The sequence below is a fragment of the Dunckerocampus dactyliophorus genome, chromosome 18 (assembly GCF_027744805.1).
Source record: "Dunckerocampus dactyliophorus isolate RoL2022-P2 chromosome 18, RoL_Ddac_1.1, whole genome shotgun sequence".
Lineage (NCBI taxonomy): Eukaryota > Metazoa > Chordata > Actinopteri > Syngnathiformes > Syngnathidae > Dunckerocampus > Dunckerocampus dactyliophorus.
This window is the reverse complement of record NC_072836.1, coordinates 17,354,976-17,374,405: the sequence shown is the minus strand read 5'-3', so window position 1 is coordinate 17,374,405 and position 19,430 is coordinate 17,354,976. Positions and strand designations below refer to the sequence as shown.

Here is a 19,430-nt window from a genome sequence, read left to right as displayed (position 1 = left end):
AGCCGTTTTTATGCCTGAAAATGCTTAACTTTGGTGAAAAATATGTAAAATCTGCATATTTAAGACACAAAATTCAAAGCTCAAAGTGTCGAGAGATTACTGTATATTCTTGTGTGAGTGTTTGATACCCGTGTTACCAGTATGGTGCTTTGTTGTATTTTTGGTTGCACCGTGAGAGAGGGAGGCGTTTGGTTTGATGGCCTCCTATTGGTGTGTGTTAGGTTCAAAATTGCCATTTTTATGGGTGTATCAATTACTTGCTGCTGTTCACCATTCACGGGTGGACCTGGAACGTAACCCCTGCAAAAAGCGAGGATGAACTGTATAGCAGGGCTCCTCAACCGGGCCAAATGTATGTGTAAATAACAACATCAAAGGTTGTTTAAATGCATACCAATTTTGGAAATATGCGTCATTATTTTATTTTAAAAAATAATATGCAGTTACAAATCCCATCGTTTTTGCATGTATATTTATCCGACGGTCCTTGAACGCGCCATTGTGCGTGTGCTAACTTTCTCCCACGCTACACAGATAGACTACTATACTGTATTTTTACCGTTTTTCTTTCACCTCATGTTTGGTCTCAAATGCTGATACGATGCGGGAATGCTTAAAGGTAGGTTTTGATGACATTATTGTGTGTGTGTTGGTGCACAACCTCACGTTAATTCATGCTAGCACGCTGCCTTTTACCACAGACATCAAACAGCGCCGTAATAATCTTCTCACTGAAGTCCAGGCTCGTGCTGGTGGATGGTGGGTTGGTATTCATTTAGCGCTTTTAATTTGATGTTGTTCCTGTCTTAGTCTTACACAATACATAATAAATAAAATCAATTAGATTGCTATAATGTACTGTACACCTCCATCCTCCCGTTCTGTTGGTATTAAGCTGATTTAATGCAATTCATATGTGCTTAAGATGCATCCAAACATGCAGTGGGATGAAATACAATAGACCATACATATGAGGGTTTTTTATTCATGCTTTCATTTCATATAGGATAGCTCATATGTAATTAATTGCACATATAGATGTTTTTCATAGTTTTGTCATATCTTGTATTTAGTCAGATAAGTGCTGCCAGATATGACTCAGCAGGAAGATAAATGGTGATCTTTAAATGTCAGATCTGACAAATACACTGACATGAGCGCAACACTTGGGTTTTTGCTCCCATTTTTCCTCAGTTAAACGCAACTATCTAAAAGGTGTTGCATATGTATGCAAAAGGCCTCTCTCTCTTCAATACTGCTCACAAAAGTGTCTAAACGTGTTTTAGTGAACATTCACAAATCATAATTCATATCCACCTCACAGGTGTGGCATAATAAGCTCATTAGACGTGATTATTGCATAGGTGTGCTTTAGGCTGGCCACAATAAAAGGCCACTCCAAAATGTGCATTTTTTTTTTGTAACTTACCCTGGGGCCCACATTTTCCTATGGTAATAAACCATGACCCACTTCATTAGAAGGACTATTTTTAAAATATGAAGGGAAATAAAATGAAGGGAAGTGAAAATGATGGATAATGGAAATTAAATAAAATTAAAATTAAATATGCAAAGTGCATAAAAAACAAGGAGGAACATAAGTGTATGTGTAAAAAAAAAACAATAAAAAGGTATATAGTGTAAAAAAAAAAGTATAAATATATAATAATATAAAAAATAATTATTATAAAATATGGAATTATTATTGATGCAGGCCTGATGTATTTGATAAGCTGTCTGCAACCCACTTTTGGGACCCGACCCACCAGTTGAATACTACCTGTCTGTAGAGTATGTGCCCTGTTATGGACTGGTGCCCAGTCCAGGGTGTATCCCGCCTGCCACCCAAAGCCGGCTGGGATAGGCTCCAGCATTCCTGCAACCCTTAACAAAATAAGTGGTAGAAAATGAATGAATGGATGCTTATTTATCTTTCGTATTAGAAACACCTCTCAGTCTGACGCACTGCAGTTCCACAATAACACATATATTGTTCAATGAATTGCTCAACTTATCTTTGTAAATTGTGCAGGGGTACGTGTTGAAGGGACTTTTGATCCTCAGACCTTTAACCCTAAATCCATACAGCTGAAGATACCTACCAAGCTCACTGAGCTAGAAAGAAGCTCATTTAAATTCCTCCATTCTCACAGACTCCACTCTGCTGCTCTGTAACTGCAGTGACATAAAGCCAAGTGCCACATCACCCACTATACTGAGCCGTGCCTCTCGTCTGCCCCTCCTCCTCCTCCATGTCACAAAGCATAATCTCACCCTTGTTTAAAACAGCATTGGAACCAACACCCAGAAGCAAACAGACTGCCTCCACCCTCTTCAATGCTACAGCCCTCGTCACACTCACGCAATCATGACAGTAGCGTAATTATCTTTAATAACCAACCATCCATCCATCAAGAAAACCCCCCGCAGGATGTTGAGGATGCTAATGAATCCAGTGAGAAGATGCAGCTTCTTCCCACGACTGGTTCATTCTGCACTTCACTTAAGAGACGCAAACACTCGACAGTGGATATGAAAAAAAAACAAAATAAAAACACACACAGGCCTCCGTTATGTCATGACTTGAGCAAACAGCTTGCCGTGATGCCGTGTCTCTCTCATCACTCATACCAAGGCGGCAGCTTGTGTGAGCGTGGGGAGTGCAGCGGAGAGAGAAGAATCTTGCAAAACAAACTCACGGTGAGTGGGCGCAAAAGGCAGGAAGTGGACTCACTGTGAAGCCAATGCCCACGGTGGCGGTGAAGGACCCTGAGATGAACTTGCCCTGGTCGTCCTGCACCGCTAGGGAGGTCTTCCACCAACCAGGATGGCCTGCAGAAACAAGATAGTACAGTTGCAATAACACACACACACACACATCACCAAAACCGATTATCTTTATAAAAGCAACAGTTTGGACTCTTTTTGTTCGATCGTGCAGGTGTACGGTGTCTCTGCTGTTTGACGCTGCATTGCAACTGGCTGCATTGTCGCCATGGTTATGGTTTCATTAGGCCCGCAGCTAAACGGTAGCAGATGCTCGCTTCTTTTGATGACATTTATCAGCCCCTCCTCTTCCCCCAGAAGGCGGGTCATCCTCACTGCCTGCATTTTATCTGCATTCTCAAAAATCAGCAGGATTGCAGCATGCAGGGCTCTGCAGGTTGAAATGCATGAGCTGCAGGCATCCCAGATGGTGCCATTGGTGGTGTAGTGATTCACATAGATGACTTCTGCGCTGTTGGTCAATTTACTTGATCGGGGTCTCCGCAGGTTTCACCAAGACAAATTTAAGACTTTGTAAGACTTTTTAAGCCCATAATGAACACAATTTAAGACCCACTTCACATCCAATACTGGTTAAAAAAAAAAAGTCTAAAAGACATGAAGGAAAATCGGAGGATTGGAATTACTTGCAAGGTATATGAATATATTCACAGCTCTTTGACACTGGGAGACAAAAAGACACCATGGCGTGCACACAGCACTAGCTGACTGCGCTCAATAAATTCTGACTGGGCTACACCGGTACTTTACTTTTGTTTTATAGTTATGTTAGCGTCCTTTTTAAATAAAAGTAACGTTAATACATGCAACATATTTATTCAATTTTGCAATATTTTTGACATTTTAAGGACTTAAATTCAAATTATTGTCTTTCTTTCATTTGGAAATATAGACTAAAAATGTGGGGGAAAAAAACACCTTCAATATACAGTAACCCCTCGTTTATCACAGTTAATTAGTTCCAGAGCTGACCGTGAATAAATCTAATATTTTCGTAGTGAAAGCATAGAAAACCTATTGACCATCTTCTAAATATGTTTTGTCATATTATTAGAGACCTCTAGACATGAAATAGCACTCCTATAGACACCTTTACACTCATATTACCAAATACAGTAGACATGACAGAAGAGAAAATAAGCCATTTAAGACCTAAATAAGATTTATGCTCGTGTGTGTTGCTGTCAATGTGTTCCGGTGCCAGGGCAGCAGGGGCAGACAGGAAGTGACTTTAAAGCCGTAGAGTTGAATTTTACCTTGGCGTAGGTCTTGGGTATGTGCCTTCTGAATGCCTTTTATGTGTATTATAGTTAATATTGTAAAATTCGTAAAATTTTCTTGAATATGGATATTTTTGTACGCCATATATACAGTAACTTCGCCTGTAGGGCGCCACCCTGCGGCACTCTCTCCAACTTGTTACTACACCTCCTGTATTAATTCAACTTTTGCCTCATTTTCCTTGCATGAAAAAGTTCTCTAAACAAAAGCTGGAAGAAAAACAAGTACCGAGGAGAGCAGTTATCTCCAGGGGGCTCATGGGAAATGATGCACTGTATCGGTGTAAGGGTTCACTCTGCCTTCCAGTGGCGTAGAATGCTGCATGTTTCCGTGGCAACGTGATATTCCTCCAAGGATGCCATCCATTCTGAATTGTTCAGGTCATTTGAGAGGAACATAATGACGGTCGTCATGACATAGTTACCATGTGCATGCTGCTGATTACGTTATTTGAATTATTAAGACTATAATCTAGTATTGTTTGGAAAGCACCAACATATAAGAGTGCAATTGTTTGAAGAGAAGTGGTAGAGTGAATGTTGCGTTCCTCAGCTAATTTTAAACTTGTATTAAATAAACACTTCTTAAAATGACATTGTACAGTGTATTGGTGTTGGACAAATGGGTATTTCCTGCAATGAAATCTCATAATTGACACAAAATTAATGCTGTTCCTTTTAATGAAGACCTTTGCTTTAAACAAATGCAAAAAGGACCTTATTCATTAGTTTCATTGTAGGGGAAGGTCTCCTCTGCAGAGAAGTTGCATGCAGTGTCCTGAGAAAGCATCTTCATCCCGTCCATTCATGAAAATGCGGAAGACCAAAAGCAAGCGGGCCCCCCTTTTACTGCAGGCTTATATGCTCAGATACCCTGTGGACACAAACTAATTATTTATATGTACTTTTCCGACTCACAGGAAAACCACGTAGAACACTTCAACAAGGGAGTGACAAGGAACTCTGAATGACAAACATCCTGAAGAGAGAGGCCAAAAACCTTTATTCCTGTGTCCTCTTTATTGATGCCTGTGAGTGGGAGTGGCATTGGATATAGCCCCCTCCCCCACCACGACCACAGCAGCAAAAGATGGAAACTCTACCAGCTCGATCACTGATCACATCACACTCGAAAATCAACATGTTGGTGCTAGTTGAAAATCCAAAGACACGTATGGACACGCTTGTTTTTAAAACAGTATACAGTATAAAAATAACATCTGCATTTCTCTGTTCTTTTTACCAGATGCGAGGCTTCACTGAAGCAACTGTACTGTGCAAGGTAAACAAGGTCACTTTAAAAATCACGGTGGTCATTAAAAAAAGAAAACAACACACACCTAAAACATGTTACAAAACTAAGATGCAGACCAGGGCAGGCAGAAATTGCACATCTTGGGAAGGTTTGATCCTGCAGTCATTTTCTCAGCTAAGTAAAGGCCGCTTTGATCCCCCCCCCTTATAATTCTAAAATAATAATAATAAAATCATACAGTGTTTAGCATTTCTGGTTGGACTTGTAGTGCTTCTCCCTTGAGTGTGAAAGCCGGTCCATGCACAGGAATGAAAAAAAACTGCACCTACAATGATAAACAGGAGGTATATAACATGTAACATACATTTACATTTCCATTCAAACATATACGCTTGACCTTGGGAATAGACCCAAAAAGGTCCCTTGTTCTGAGCTATTGGCCATATCATGTGGTCTCCTTCAGTAAGCAGTGGTTACAGAAGAATACTGGTTGAGCTAAATAATTATACAGCTATCTACAACCTTTCCAAGCGCATTCTGTGAGCACAAAGAGGCTTTTTTTGCAACTCCAGCAAAGACATTTTAGAAGTGGCTCAGGGATCACATTTCTCAAGGAGGTGTAAAATTAAAATGTTGGAATAAACACAACCAAAACTTTTAAATTCTGTGGAAAAACTGCCTTACAGTAAAGTGCACTTAATCTATTCCATATTTCCAATATAAAATGCTTGAAAATAAGCACAATATAACACGAGCTAGAGGTTTAGTTCTGTCTTAAGATGAGAGGGAAACGTTTCAAGGAGACTGTGGTTGGGTTTAAACTGCATCCTGACTAAAAGTAAACAGAAACTGAACATTTGTGCAAGATTCCTTTGAAAAGCTCACGCAGATAGAGTCAAAGCCGTAGCTGGGATTTAAAAAAAAATAAAATAAAATCTGGCATCCATGTCGCCATCCTGCAGATCAAGAAAAGTCTTGTTTTGCATTTGTCAATGTGCAAATTTCCAGCAGTTGTGTTCACTTCTAAGGTAGCGGAACCACTTTACTGAGAACGTTTCAACTCTTCAGTGCAAGATGCTATTGTGTCTAAGTGGCCTTCAGCTGTGAGCCAACCCTCCCACTCACACGGGTTCTCTTGGAGCTCTTACTGCTGGTTCCAGCCCTCGCGGGCAGCCATGTGCCTCATTTATGTCTGCGTTGAACTCAATAGTCTACCCTCCACTGGGGCTACCTGATTCTCCCATTGCTTTTAACTGGTCCCAGTTCAGACTTGGGGTCCGGGGACATGGCGCTCCACGTTGTTTTGGAGCATGGCGTCAAGGCTGTGCAGGATGAAGTCTGTGTGGTGCACAGGTCTCCTATAACCCAAAAATTTGCCACACTGCGGTCAAGCCACGCTTCCAGAGATGGGCCCACAAGCTGAGCGTTTTGTTTCGCCACTAGCATGGCGGGCTCCTGAGGAGGCAGCTTCAGTACGGAGCTCAGCTGCTGGAAGCTCTGCTCCAGGTACAAGTTTCCTGGTGGACCTGCATGCAGCCAACTGCCCTCATCTACAGGTAGGATTTCCCAATAACAGACAAAGAAATCCCAATGAGAAATGCTTTGCATGTCATACACATGTACAAATCATTATCTTACAAATGTTATGTAAAAACTCTGTAAAACCAGAAAATGTTTTTTTGCTACTGGACACTATTGCTTCATTTTCTACAGAGTGTAGTCACAGCCTGACATCTATACCTGCATTTATGACAACACAACACTATGCTGATGCATGCAAGGGATGATTAACACTTTACAAATATTATGAATAGTCGTTACTGTACAAGAACGTTAAATTCCACATTGAGGCAAGCACTAACAAGAAGCGTGAACATGAAAGTACAAAAAAAATGTATTCTATGCTGAATATATACAGTTTCATAACAATGCGTCTCAAAAAAGGAGACTCTTTCTAAACCTCACTTATTGGTTTCAAGTTAGAAATCAATAGACTTCTGCCATCTAGTGGTTCTTCTTTGAACTTCAGCCTTTACAAAGCCTAAACATAATGTGCTTGTATTTTGGCAGCTTTTGGAACATAAAGCCTAAATCTCTAAGTTCACTTGGTAATACAGTAATCTCTTGTTTATCGTGGTTAACTGGTTACAGACCCAACCGTGGTAAGTGAATTTCTGCAAAGTGACATTCCTCATTTCTAAATCAAATATTTTGATAGAGCATAGAAAATGTCTAGACATGAAATAACACCCCTACTGTCACCTTTATATCTACCATATTGGGTAATACGAGTGTAATCAAAGAAAATAAGCCATTTAAAATACAAATAAGACTCGTGCTTGTGTGTGTTGCAATAAATGTGTTCCGGCGGTGTGGACAGAAAGTGAAGTCGGGGGTTCAGAATTTTTAGCTGGATATACGGACACAACAGTAGCCCATTTTATGATGATGATGAGGACGATTATCATGATCAATATGATGTTCTTATTACTGTGCCATTAGCTTAACATTAGTAGTGACATGATCACTAGAGAATACTAGTTTATCAATGTCTTTATGCATCTTTTGAATTTGTATTTGAGTTCATTTCCTCATTTTTTGGTTGAAAATGGCTAATTAGCAGAAACTACGTAAAATGTACTTAACTATGCATATATCTTATTTACTAATAGGCCGCATTCAACCACAAAACAGCATGATTTATTAATTATTATTTAAAAAACGCATAGTGAAGTGAAGTCGTGAAATTCAAAGCGCGATGCGGCAAGGGACGACTGTACATTACTGCTGGTGAAAAAAATATAACAAAAGATGCCTACCAAAATGGATGTAAAAGATTAAAAGCAGGTAACAAAAATGTGAAAAATGAAATTCATGCCTCACCTTTGCGGAGGGGCTCCTTATCTTTGATGGTCAAAGGCATGACGAGAAAGCGAGCTTCTGCCACACGCTCCCACTGTTTTAACACACGTACCGTCCAGATGCCAGGCCGCAGGGGGCGCTGCAGTGGTGGCTTGTACTGGGTATACTCTGCATCCGTGTCCACAGTGATGTCATAAGAGACTGCCACCACCAAGGCGGGGTCAATCCACACAACAGTGGCTGTGAGGTTGTGCCCACGAGCCCATTTCTGAACTGCCAGTGGTTCATCCAAAGGGCCGACGATCCCGCCAAAATTCCGGAAAATTCTCTCTTTTGGATCCCACTCTGTGCCGATCTGATATAGAGGAAGATGAAGGCTATAGATGACTCATGTCTTATTGTTGAAGTTTATTTAAGGGGCTATGCACGTGGAAACGTATACTCCAGAGCGACTCATAGTCCAGAAAAAAACGTATTTTAAAACAAATCAGACCAAGGTCAGGTGTGGTTACATCATGCACTGATAACGGCATTGATAGCTTGATATAACCTAATGTTTTAGCAACAAAAATGCTCTACTTCCGATAAGATTCAGCTGTGCCAATGAGTGCAAAATGAGTCACACACACTTGCCCTCACAGACAAACAAATGCACACTTGCAGTGATGAGTACAAAGGTCAAGCTTCACCTCAAAGTGTACTCACCTCAAGGTTTTTGAGCCTTTCAAACTCTTTAAGATTAGTCTCAAGCACCAGTGTGGCCTGGGGGACAGCCCAGGTCTCAATCACCTCCTTGATTTTTGACCCTACAGCCTGGACTTCCTGGCGTACCAAGTACCCTTGAAAGCGGTCGTCATAGAAGTACAAGTGGACTGACAAAGGGTAGCCTATTGGTTCAAACCTGCAGTGAAGAGGGCGGGAATGTGGATAATGTAAAATACATTCAAAATATCAACTGTTCACAGATTCTACAAAAGATTCACTCAATCCATTTATTAAAAGTCTCCAGACCTGCAGGACTCTTTGCCGCTCTGAGATGTCGCTAGGCTTTTCAGGCCGAGGCGAAACAGGGAAGAGTGAGCAGTGAGTGCTACGTCACTGAGAGCGTCCACGCCGTCCATCTGCTCAAACAGGTTCTCCCAGTACGCCTTAATGGCAACAGTTCCTGGAGCATACTGGCCATACAGATGAGTGTCCAGGATGTCTATGGCTTCCTGGTTCACAATTGACTCGAATTTGCGTGCAAAGAATGTTGGGCGGGACAATTGCTGTGCGTGAAATAAAAAAAAAAAAGAACAATGAATACATGGTGGTAATACAACATGTGCGCTTACGACTCAGTCACCTGGATGCGGATGAGGTCCTGGGGTTTGAAGTCATTTGGAGAGCAGCCACACCAATCCACAATGTGCTTGTACTGGCATTTACAGCCCAGTTTACGATTCCAGTTGGTCACACGAAGGTTGTTGTCCACCAGGCTGTCACACATGTGACTGTTCCCAAGCACCGTGTGGAAGAAAGACTAATGATAGGGAAGAAAAAAGGCAATAAACAGTGTAATTAACGTTTCTCATTTTTACTAAATTCCACGTAAGAGCAGTTTGAAGAAATTGATAGCCATTGATAAACACTGATTTATAAGGTCAATGCTCTAAATATAGCAGCTAACAACACTTCTGGGAATTAAACCACACAGTCAGATCACGCAAGTGAAGCTTTCTTTCATCCGGTACACAAAGGACAATGCAGTGTCACATTATCTTCCTGCTGAGCTCAGCGAACATAGTGAGCGAGGACAAGCTGAGGCAGACTGGTGTGTCAGACAATGAGGGTCCACCTCAGGCTTACTCACCTCAGCAGGGAGCAGAGCATAGGAATAGAACTGCTTCAGCCCCAACACCAAGTCATCCTGGGAGTTGATGACATACTCCACAAAGCGGCGGGTGAGTGCAAACCAATCCGAGCCACCCGAGACTTCCAGGCCATCAGGGATGTTGCGCTCTCCAAGGCGCCACATGTGATTGTCACACTCATGGAAGAGACGATCGAGGCCCTGCTTCTTAATAAACCTTGAAGGCAAAACAAGGGACATTGATGTATGAAAGAAATTTCCCACCTGATCTTGGAATACCAGGAGGAAAATATTATTGTTTGGTGCCATAAATCACATTAACTGTTCAAGGGCACCTTACATTCGCCAAAATGACAAATTGCTTGTTCGTTGGTCGGTCCTTCAAGTTGTCCTTAACTGCTAATAACTGTGCAGTTCTTCATGCTGTTGATCGCCAATGAGATAAGTTACCGTAAGCTAGTTTCACTCTGTTCTTAAAATCCCTGCAAAGCCAGTGTGCCAGGATGACTACAACATTACTTTTTGTGCTCATTTTCTCTAGTGATGGCTGAGGTGAATCTTATCTCGTTGGCACAATATTTATAAAGAAGTGACAACAACCAATAGTTATATGGTGGAATTGCTTTCCAGACGCACTGGCTGTAACAAAACGTTGCTATTTGTTGCTTTAGTTGACCAATGCATTGTCAAAAAAAACAAGAACAACAAAAATACTCCTTTAATCTAAATATGTGACTTAAATCAGTATCAGAGACTCAGACTTTGTAGTTAACAGCAAGAAGACTCACCGAAAATTCTCTCTGCCATGGGACTTGAGGAAGTTCTTGTCTCTGTGCTGTGACAGGAATGCCACCAGCTCATCATTGGTCCTGCAGGGTTACAGAAAGAGCAAGGAGAGCAGGGAAGAAGTATTAAAAGACACCTTTTTTCCAAACAAAAAATATAATACCACCACCACTGGCTAGCAGATGTTACCAATAGTATTTTTTAAAGCTACTTAACCAACAGGCAACAATATGTTAAGGTTAAGAGACAACACATCTGCATGTGGCGTACCTCTGGGGTCAATGATCGGACCAACACTGTTCAACCTATATATTAAAGACATTTGCAAAGTCATAAAAAAATCTAAAGCTAGTACTCCTTGCAGACGACACTACAGCATTCACAGCTACAGCAAATCACACTCGAGTCGAAATTGACAGGGTGAACAAAAACAAATTCTTAGGGGAGTGTCTATAGGTTCACACTTTTGACAAAGAAAAACACTTTGGCCATAACTGGAAGATACAAACCATCAAACCTTCAAAGCAAACTAAGCATATTGGAAGCTTTATTGTTGGCTACTGGAAGGCAGTGGGGAATTTACGGCCATGGCTGTGAGTCACTTTCCAAAACAATCTATTCAATGTGCAGTTCGCTTTCTCTGCCAATGCAGTTGCTGAGAAGTTAAATCACCATGCAGCATTCAAAATGTTCGAGCAACATGAGGAAGTGGTTATTCTATGAGCATGGCTGACTAACCTGGTGGGAAAGTCTGTGCCACTGAGATTGATGAAATAATCCCACTTCCAGTCCAGCATGGATAGCAGGTCCTGCATGCTGTGGAGGTACGCTTTCAACAGGCTGGCACCACCCCAAATAGTCACCATTCGCCAGGGTGTCGCACGTATATTTGGGTACTGCTGGGCGATCTGTAGGACTTCCCGGTGCATATAGCCAGATCGCTGGATGGGTTCAGAGCATGAGGTCAAAAAGTGAAATGAGGGAGTGTTTTGTGACAAGGCTGACGTTGCTACATTTTCACCTGTTTAAAAATAAACACAGTCACGGGCTGTTTTCCATGACAAAATTATATACAAACATGAAATATTGCATATTTTGCATATTGCAAAACACATCTATATATAAATAATACAAAGTATTTCCTTGTCAAAATGACATGAGGATAGATCAGCAGAATTCACAGGAACTAGGTTTTTCTTATACTCAAGAGGAAACAAGGCTTATATTAGTGGGCAATAATCATGCAATCAATAAGTGAATCATGCTTAAAAATAGAGCTGTAACAGAGCATGTGTAACCACTACCATAGTATATAACAAATAAATAAAATTGGATGCTACATTTGCTGAATTAACAATCTCTAAGTACTGTAGGCTGAAAAAAAATTAGGCCCAAGTCTAGATTTTCCAAGAAACTGTCAATTCTTCAACTAAAGAAAAACTGCCAGTGTGTGTTCTAAATTCACATCCTAACTTTAGTGCCTTGAGGATAAAAAGCAGACACCTGTTCCATTAATGTCTGAACAGATGTCTGCACACCTGAGGCCTCTACCTGAAAATCACGTTTGCCTTTTGAATTCCAACAGCATCAGATGGTGGCGCTCACTAAAGCCAGCCGCTAAGAATAACACCTTTATTCCAATCCTCTAACCTACATAATGCAGGTGGACAGGTAAACGCATTTGCAAGCTCAATGTAGCCAACACCAAGCATAAACAACGGCTAACAATACTGTAAATACTGTTTACTATTGTGTGAGACATTTTTTTGTATTGTATTTTGTGTAAGACTTCTCGTCTTCTTACCTTGTCTACATGGATGTAGTAGTAGTGATCACAGTGGTAAATTGCTTTGATGAGACGCTTGAGCTGCCGTACAGAGCGGCCGTGGACCATCAGGACAAAAACCACCCTGACAGGGTTCTCTACTTTGGACAGGCTGTTGTCCAGCTCGCCAACTGCCTGCACAGGATTTGATAAACCTGATGGACGAGTACATGAAAGATCAGAAGATCTGGACACTGAGAGGCAATGTTCATTTTAAACAATAACGTGACATATTAGATGACAGTTGTAAACAATAAACTGAATTTGCTAGAAAGTGCAATCGTCCAAATATCTGTGCACAGTGTGGGGGGCTCTCACCGATCTGCGGGCAGAACTGTGGAAGAGCAGCTGGCATGAGCTGCCCGGCATGATGCAGGCACACAATATTGGCAATCTCCTGGCGACACTGCTGGGAACCGGCACGATGCAGAGCGGACAATGCATCCTTGCCTGTGATATCACACTTGGGCTCAAAGTCACTGCTGGGGGCTTGGTGGGCCCCGTCCACACTGCCTGGCTCCCCTGGTAAGACAGCGGCATGTAACCTGGCCGCACCATCAGCACCACCTCGCATGTCACTTAAGTTTCGGCTACTGGATGGGTCGTGAGGTGCTACACCATCCACTCCTGTGTCTGTTTGGCCTTGCTGAAAGGTAGTCTTCAGCCTGATGTTAGGCTTGCCTCCTTTTCGGTTGGTCCCTCGTCTTAGCGCGCTGGCTGCTGTGCCCCCTACCCTTTCCAGCCTGCCGCTCCATCTGCCCCCGCTCCTCCCAGACAACGAATTCTGTCTCTCCCAAAGATTGGTCTCCCTCTTCTGGTCCTGGCTGTTCTGGTCAGGCAGTTTAGACCGCCTTGTTTTTTTCTAAAAAGGAGAAAAGAAGAGGGCAATAATAAACAACAACAAAACAACAGGGAGTGGGTGTTGATCACAACAAGTACAACACCCAAAAAGACTGCACAAAGAGCACCAGCTGCAGTAATGTTTCTCTTTCACATTGCTTGTTCCTTTCTTATTTCTCTACAACCTATTTTTAGTTGAGTTGAGTGGCCTTTTTTCTGAGCTAATCGTCACAAACCTTTTGGGAGATAGCTACAAACACTGAAAGACATAACAAGCCCAATGAGTCACTGCAGAAAAGCTCAGCCAGCCCCGTGGCAAAAGATTTTAAGGCGGAGAAACGCCTTGGTGACGTCTTCATACACATTCTACACACACATGCAAACCTCAAACATTGTGAGGTTTTAAAATAATAATCAGGGCGTTCCAAAATCCAGCAGGCATACTCATTAGACAGACGTCCTAATCATGTATGAATTATTGCACCCTTTTGCATGAATAATTATCATGACGTGATGTATGATTTGTGTGAGGCAGCTGATTTGTAGAATCCCCAAGAGGCTTTTCTAATTACCTTAAATGTCAAAAGCACAATCTTCTTAAATCTGCGTTGATTGAATACAGTCACGCATCCAATTTTGGTTTGAGTATCTCTAAACGACAATCACACACACACACATCCAAACGAGATACAATCTGGCATGAAGTATACTGCACACAACGCCCTTCAAAATATGTGCTATACGTATTCTTAGAAAAGAAAGAACCTCAGCAAGTGGGCTTTTGTGCTTCTGTCAGTTCATGTGGCAGAACTCAGGCGCTCTCGCCTCCCACAGCTGGTGGGCCGACTGCCCGGAGAAGATGGGAGCAGGCTGCACGGTAGAACAAGGAGGGCCAAATAATACACTAGTCTGACAGTACACTGGCAGCCAACAAATACAGCAGGGTCACACAAAACCACGAATCTCACAGCAACAGAAGTAGCATACAAAACAATGTTTATAAATAGATATAATAGGTAATAATATAATTGACAGCGGGCCACACGGTGGTCTAGTGGTTAGCGTGTTGGCCACACAGTCACAGTCTGGAGGTCTGTGTGGAGTTTGCAAGTTCTCCTCGTGCGTGTGTGAGTTTTCTCCAGGTACTCCGGTTTCCTCCCACATTCCAAAAACATGTACAGTATGTTAGGTTAATTGGCAACTCTAAATTGTCTATAGGTATGAATATGAGTTTGAATGGTTGTTTGTCTATATGTACCCTGCGATTGGCTGGCGACCAGTCCAGGGTGTACCTCGCCTGTTGCCCAAAGTCAGCTGGGATAGGCTCCAGCATACCCCCGCGACCCTAATGAGGAGAAGCGGTGTAGAACATGGGTGGTCACGGGGAATCAGCCGGTCAGTGCTCAGACCATAGGCGGCACTCTGCATGGCTGTCATCTTGGAAGGAAGCCTCTTCTAAAAGATGACGCACAAGAAAGCCTGAAAACAGTTTTCTGAAGACAAGCAGACTAAGTACATGCGTTACTGGCGTGTGGATGAGGGTAAAGGTGATGGCCCTAAACCCTACTCAATCTGTGGGTCATATTCAGACGGAAGGTGGGGGAGTGCAAAGCTCCACGATGTTGTCATGAAGGCCTGAAAGAGAATTCCAGAGGCCACGTGTGATGTTTTCCATGCCCAAGAGAGTTAAGGCAGTGTTGAGAAAATAATGCTATCCAAACTAAATAGTGGTACTTGCACATTCGTGAGGGGCGTACTCACTTTTGGAATTTTGATTTCTAATTTTGTGTTGTGGTTGCCCACAGCAGCAAACACAAGCGTGAAAGCCTTATTTGCATTTGTCTTCAAACACCAATAAAGACACGACATACTTTCAGGCTTCCCGAGCAAATATTCTCACGCTGAAGACAAGCATCCAAAAATAGCTAACGTTTCAATTTTCCTTATCAGGCATTTGCACAGCTTTTAATTAACACCATCATGTCAAAAAAAGCATTGATTCAAAGCCAAGCTAGACAGCCAGCTCTTTACGTCCTCAATTAATGAGGAGTGAAACCATATCCGCATCGCCATTCTCTGAAGCGGGCAGCAGCAGGACTGAGCATTAAGTTCTAGCCAAAGCTGATAACGACTTCACCGTCCTTTCCCTCTTGTGTGGAAGTATTTTAATATAGAACATTGTGACGCCTTTGTGTTACTAGTGTGTGCTTACATTGACAGCCACATCAAACCCTAATTAGATTATGGTAAAAGCAAGTTTATGCAAAAATACAGTAAAAGAAAGCCCAGATTCCAGATGCTCCAGTTCGAGTCACCTGCCTGATAGCTTTTCAGACATGATTTCTTGAGACTGAATCAGGAGTGTTCCAACATGCACTGCCGAGCATAATCTTGTTGCATGCACTCTGCAGTACTTAAAATCACTTTAACAATCACAACCCCCCCTTTGTGAGAAGTGAAACAACATACAATGTGTGCAACCTGTATGGACATATTTTTTTAAGGTGAGCCAATCCTCTGCACTCTCATCACAGACATTTTGAATGGATTGCTCTTTACCGGTGCACATTTCAACCTGTGTGCAGCTGATGAGGTAGCAGAGGCCCTTGAGCTAAATACAGTGGCTGACAGGTAAATAGACTTAATTATCACTTCTGTTGTGTCATATCATTATAACACAACAGTGAGCAGAATGAACTAGCAACTAAAGCAATTTAAAAGAAATCATCATTCTTGATTAACAATCTTGAAGACTTAAATCCACAAGTGTTCCCACCATAGTAAGACACTGCTGATGACAAACGTGACGACAACCATGAAGCGCGATGTAGCTGTATAGTCTATATAGCAACAAAACCAGAACACACAACATAGTTTGGTCTCTTATGCAAATTAGCCATAGAGTAATACCTCGTTTATCACGGTTAATTGGTTCCAGATGAAGTAGGAGTCCTTCTTTAAATATTTTTCTAGCTATGGCATAGAAAACCTGTTTACGATCTTCTAAATGTGTTTTTTAACATTATTAGAACCATCTAGACATTAAGCAACACCCATATAGGCACCTTTACATAGTAGATATAATCAGAAAAAATAAGCCATTTGAGCCAGTTTCCCCTGTAGGGGAGCAGAATCGATGGAGGACAAGAATTTTGACACCGAAACATACTATTTCTATGTAAACAATGTTTCCTCTTATATTCCAGGGTATCTATCAGTGACACACTTGGTGTCCTAATTCCACGGGTCTCAACAGTTAACAACCTGCCTTGCTGGCACTTCTTCAAGCCAGCGAATGAGCTCCAGGTGTTGCATGGAGGCGAGATAAGACTCAACGATTGCCAACGGGGTCAGACGCGCAGCAACAAATCCTCCAAAATGACTGCATGAAAGAAATGCTGCATGTTCATGCAACAAGACGGAAGTTTGCCAAGGTACCACGGGAGCCAGATCTGAGGGATGTTCGTGTTTAAAGACACGGGTGGGATGCCCAGAAAAAAAAGTTGGCTTACTTTTGAAAACGCGGAATGAAGGGGCACATTTTTTTTTCAGTCTTTGTTAAACACTTGGCTGTAATATTTTACAATATACAGTCATCCCGTGCCACTTTGCGCTTCAAATTTCACAGCTTCACTCTATCACGGTTTTTCAAAAATATTACTAAATCATACTGTTTCATGGTAGAATATGGCCTATTATTAGTGAAAGAATATGCATATTTAAGCAAATTGTATTGTACGTATTTTTGCCTAAATTAAGCATCAATCATAAAAATGGCTAAATGAACTAAAGTACATATATAAGGCATTTAGAAGACGCATTCAAACATGCTGCGACCATATGTAGTATTCTACACTGGCCACTAGGTGTCAGTAATGTTAGGGTACTGTTCAGTGAGCCACACAAGCACCAGACTGAATGGCCTGAAAAACAGGCTTTTGAATGATCTCACAACATACAGGATAATCCCCACCACGGGCTACTTCTGCAGCTATAACCTACGGCAAGCTAAATCGCAACTCCGAATTCGCCCATTGTTTTTGAGGTTTGTGTATGTATTAGGCATTTGCAGCATTTTTCTTTTACATTTGTTTTTGATGTTGGAGTGTGTCATTGCAGCATTTTCCCATTTTATAGTGCTGAGTGTAGTTTTGATTTTAGTTTTGCATCATTTTTGTGTTAAGGCGTTGCTGTGCGTTTGCTCCTGTCTGCCACCCTAAGATTCCCATGAAATAAGAGTTTAATTCTGTGTTAAATATGTTTCCGTCCTACGTTAGCTGGTGATGGTTGGAAGTGACAAACACAAAAAACAACTAAAAAGGCGACATGTAGGTACATGTTATAAATACAAGTCAAAACAAACGTGTGTTGAACATTTACAAGTTACATGGAAAACTACTTCCACGTTAATATAATTATGTATGCCAAAGACAACTCTTCACCTTAGTCGTACATTGCATCTTATAAGTCATGTTCTCCATTTGCACACATGAGCTGTTCTGACACTCAACTGCAAGAAGAAATGATGTTACTCAGTTATCCGGCATATACCGTCTTGTTGGTAAGATTTGTTTGTGTACCTCTGTGCTCACATCGGCTAGCACTGGCTAGCTCTCAGCCCTGTCACAGCTCACGGTAGGCTAAGCTAGCCACTAGCGGCTAATAAGCGCTACAAGTAACGCCAAAGCCAACCGGCGTCGTGGAACGAAGCAATACCAGGAAACCGTTGCTCACCTCCGCCTCGCGCTCTTCCAGACTTCTCAGGCTCCATACGACCAGACCTTGAATAAGGAGGATGGTCAACGCGGCAGCAATTGCTAGTTTGTATCGTCGGAGGAGCTTCTGTACTCTCTTGCTGGCCACCATCTTTGCGACCCCGGTTGTAATAGCGCGTGCACGATAGATTCTGAAATGCGCGCTCGCGGCGCGGAGTCTGTGTGAACGCTTCTTCATTCAAAAAACTAATAAGCAGGACATTTTCAGTGCTTTAAAATGTCCCTGGTATCCGGAATTCCCACGCCTACTCCTGTTCCTAAAAACAAAACAAAAAAAAAAATATATATATATATATATGTGTGTGTGTGTGTGTGTGTGTGTGTGTGTGTGTGTGTGTGTGTGTGTACCGATAGTTCACAGAGATGAAGAAATTTGGCAATATGGTGTGGGAAAGAATCGCTCTAGCTTCTGAGTGAAGTTATGCGGGACTTGTGATGGGAATTTCTGCTCTTTTAAGGGAGTCGTTCCTTTATGCTCGGCTCCCGAAAAAGAGTCAGTTCTACGAAATGGTTCTTCATTTTTTTTGTTGGTTACATTATTGATGTATTACTAAAATTCGTATTATTACATTTCTAAAACAGAAATATAATAATATCAAATGTTTATTACTTATATGAGTTTATGTATATTCTCAAAATGGAACTGAATGCTTCACAAATTGTAAAATACAAAAAGAAAGACTAATCCCAATTAGACGAAAGAGTCAAATCTCTGATATTTTGTGTGTCATTTGTAAATTCCTGCTATTTACAGTGAAACAACGCAATAGCAACAAAACATTACACAACGAAATCGGCCTAGAAATTAAAATTTACAAAACAAAAAGAAAAAGCAGCATCCATGCAACACTTTTTGCTAGTCCGTTATAGCAAAGATTTACATTCAGAAACACTGCTGCTCATTTTCCTCACTCTTCCTGCATCTAGTCTCTCATGGGGCAACGTTCTTTCACTCTCTCGCCTCTCTCTCTCTTTCTGTTGTTTGTGTGCTTACGACTGTGCAGTGTGTCAAAGAAATATTATAAATGTATTTTCTGTATGATTCCTTTTTAACATTTTCTTTAGTAAAAATTGCGAAATTTGCACATTTCCTGATCAAATACAGAGTAGAAAAACATCAAATGAGGCTGCCGGGAGCGTGTCTTCTTGGCTTTGTGGGCAAGCCCTG

The 19,430-nt window shown here is 41.6% G+C and overlaps 1 protein-coding gene across 2 annotated transcripts; it reads right to left on the bottom strand.

Moving 5' to 3' along the window:
• Window positions 1-1,771: 1,771 nt before the first annotated feature.
• On the bottom strand, window positions 1,772-18,522 carry xylt2 (xylosyltransferase II). Of its 2 annotated transcripts, XM_054759131.1 has the most exons (12): window positions 18,222-18,522; window positions 12,966-13,509; window positions 12,627-12,802; window positions 11,561-11,763; window positions 10,825-10,905; window positions 10,037-10,253; window positions 9,530-9,706; window positions 9,196-9,452; window positions 8,890-9,085; window positions 8,206-8,539; window positions 2,735-2,832; window positions 1,772-1,884 (listed from the first exon to the last, which is right to left on the bottom strand). In XM_054759131.1, exons 1-12 carry the CDS (start codon window positions 18,438-18,440, stop codon window positions 1,804-1,806), a joined length of 2,583 nt encoding a protein of 860 aa, XP_054615106.1. In that variant the 5' UTR covers window positions 18,441-18,522; the 3' UTR covers window positions 1,772-1,803. The 2 variants fall into 2 exon arrangements, with proteins under 2 accessions (XP_054615106.1, XP_054615105.1); XM_054759130.1 differs by lacking the exons at window positions 1,772-1,884; window positions 2,735-2,832 and adding an exon at window positions 5,047-6,872 and having other exon boundaries at window positions 18,222-18,520.
• Window positions 18,523-19,430: the final 908 nt, after the last annotated feature.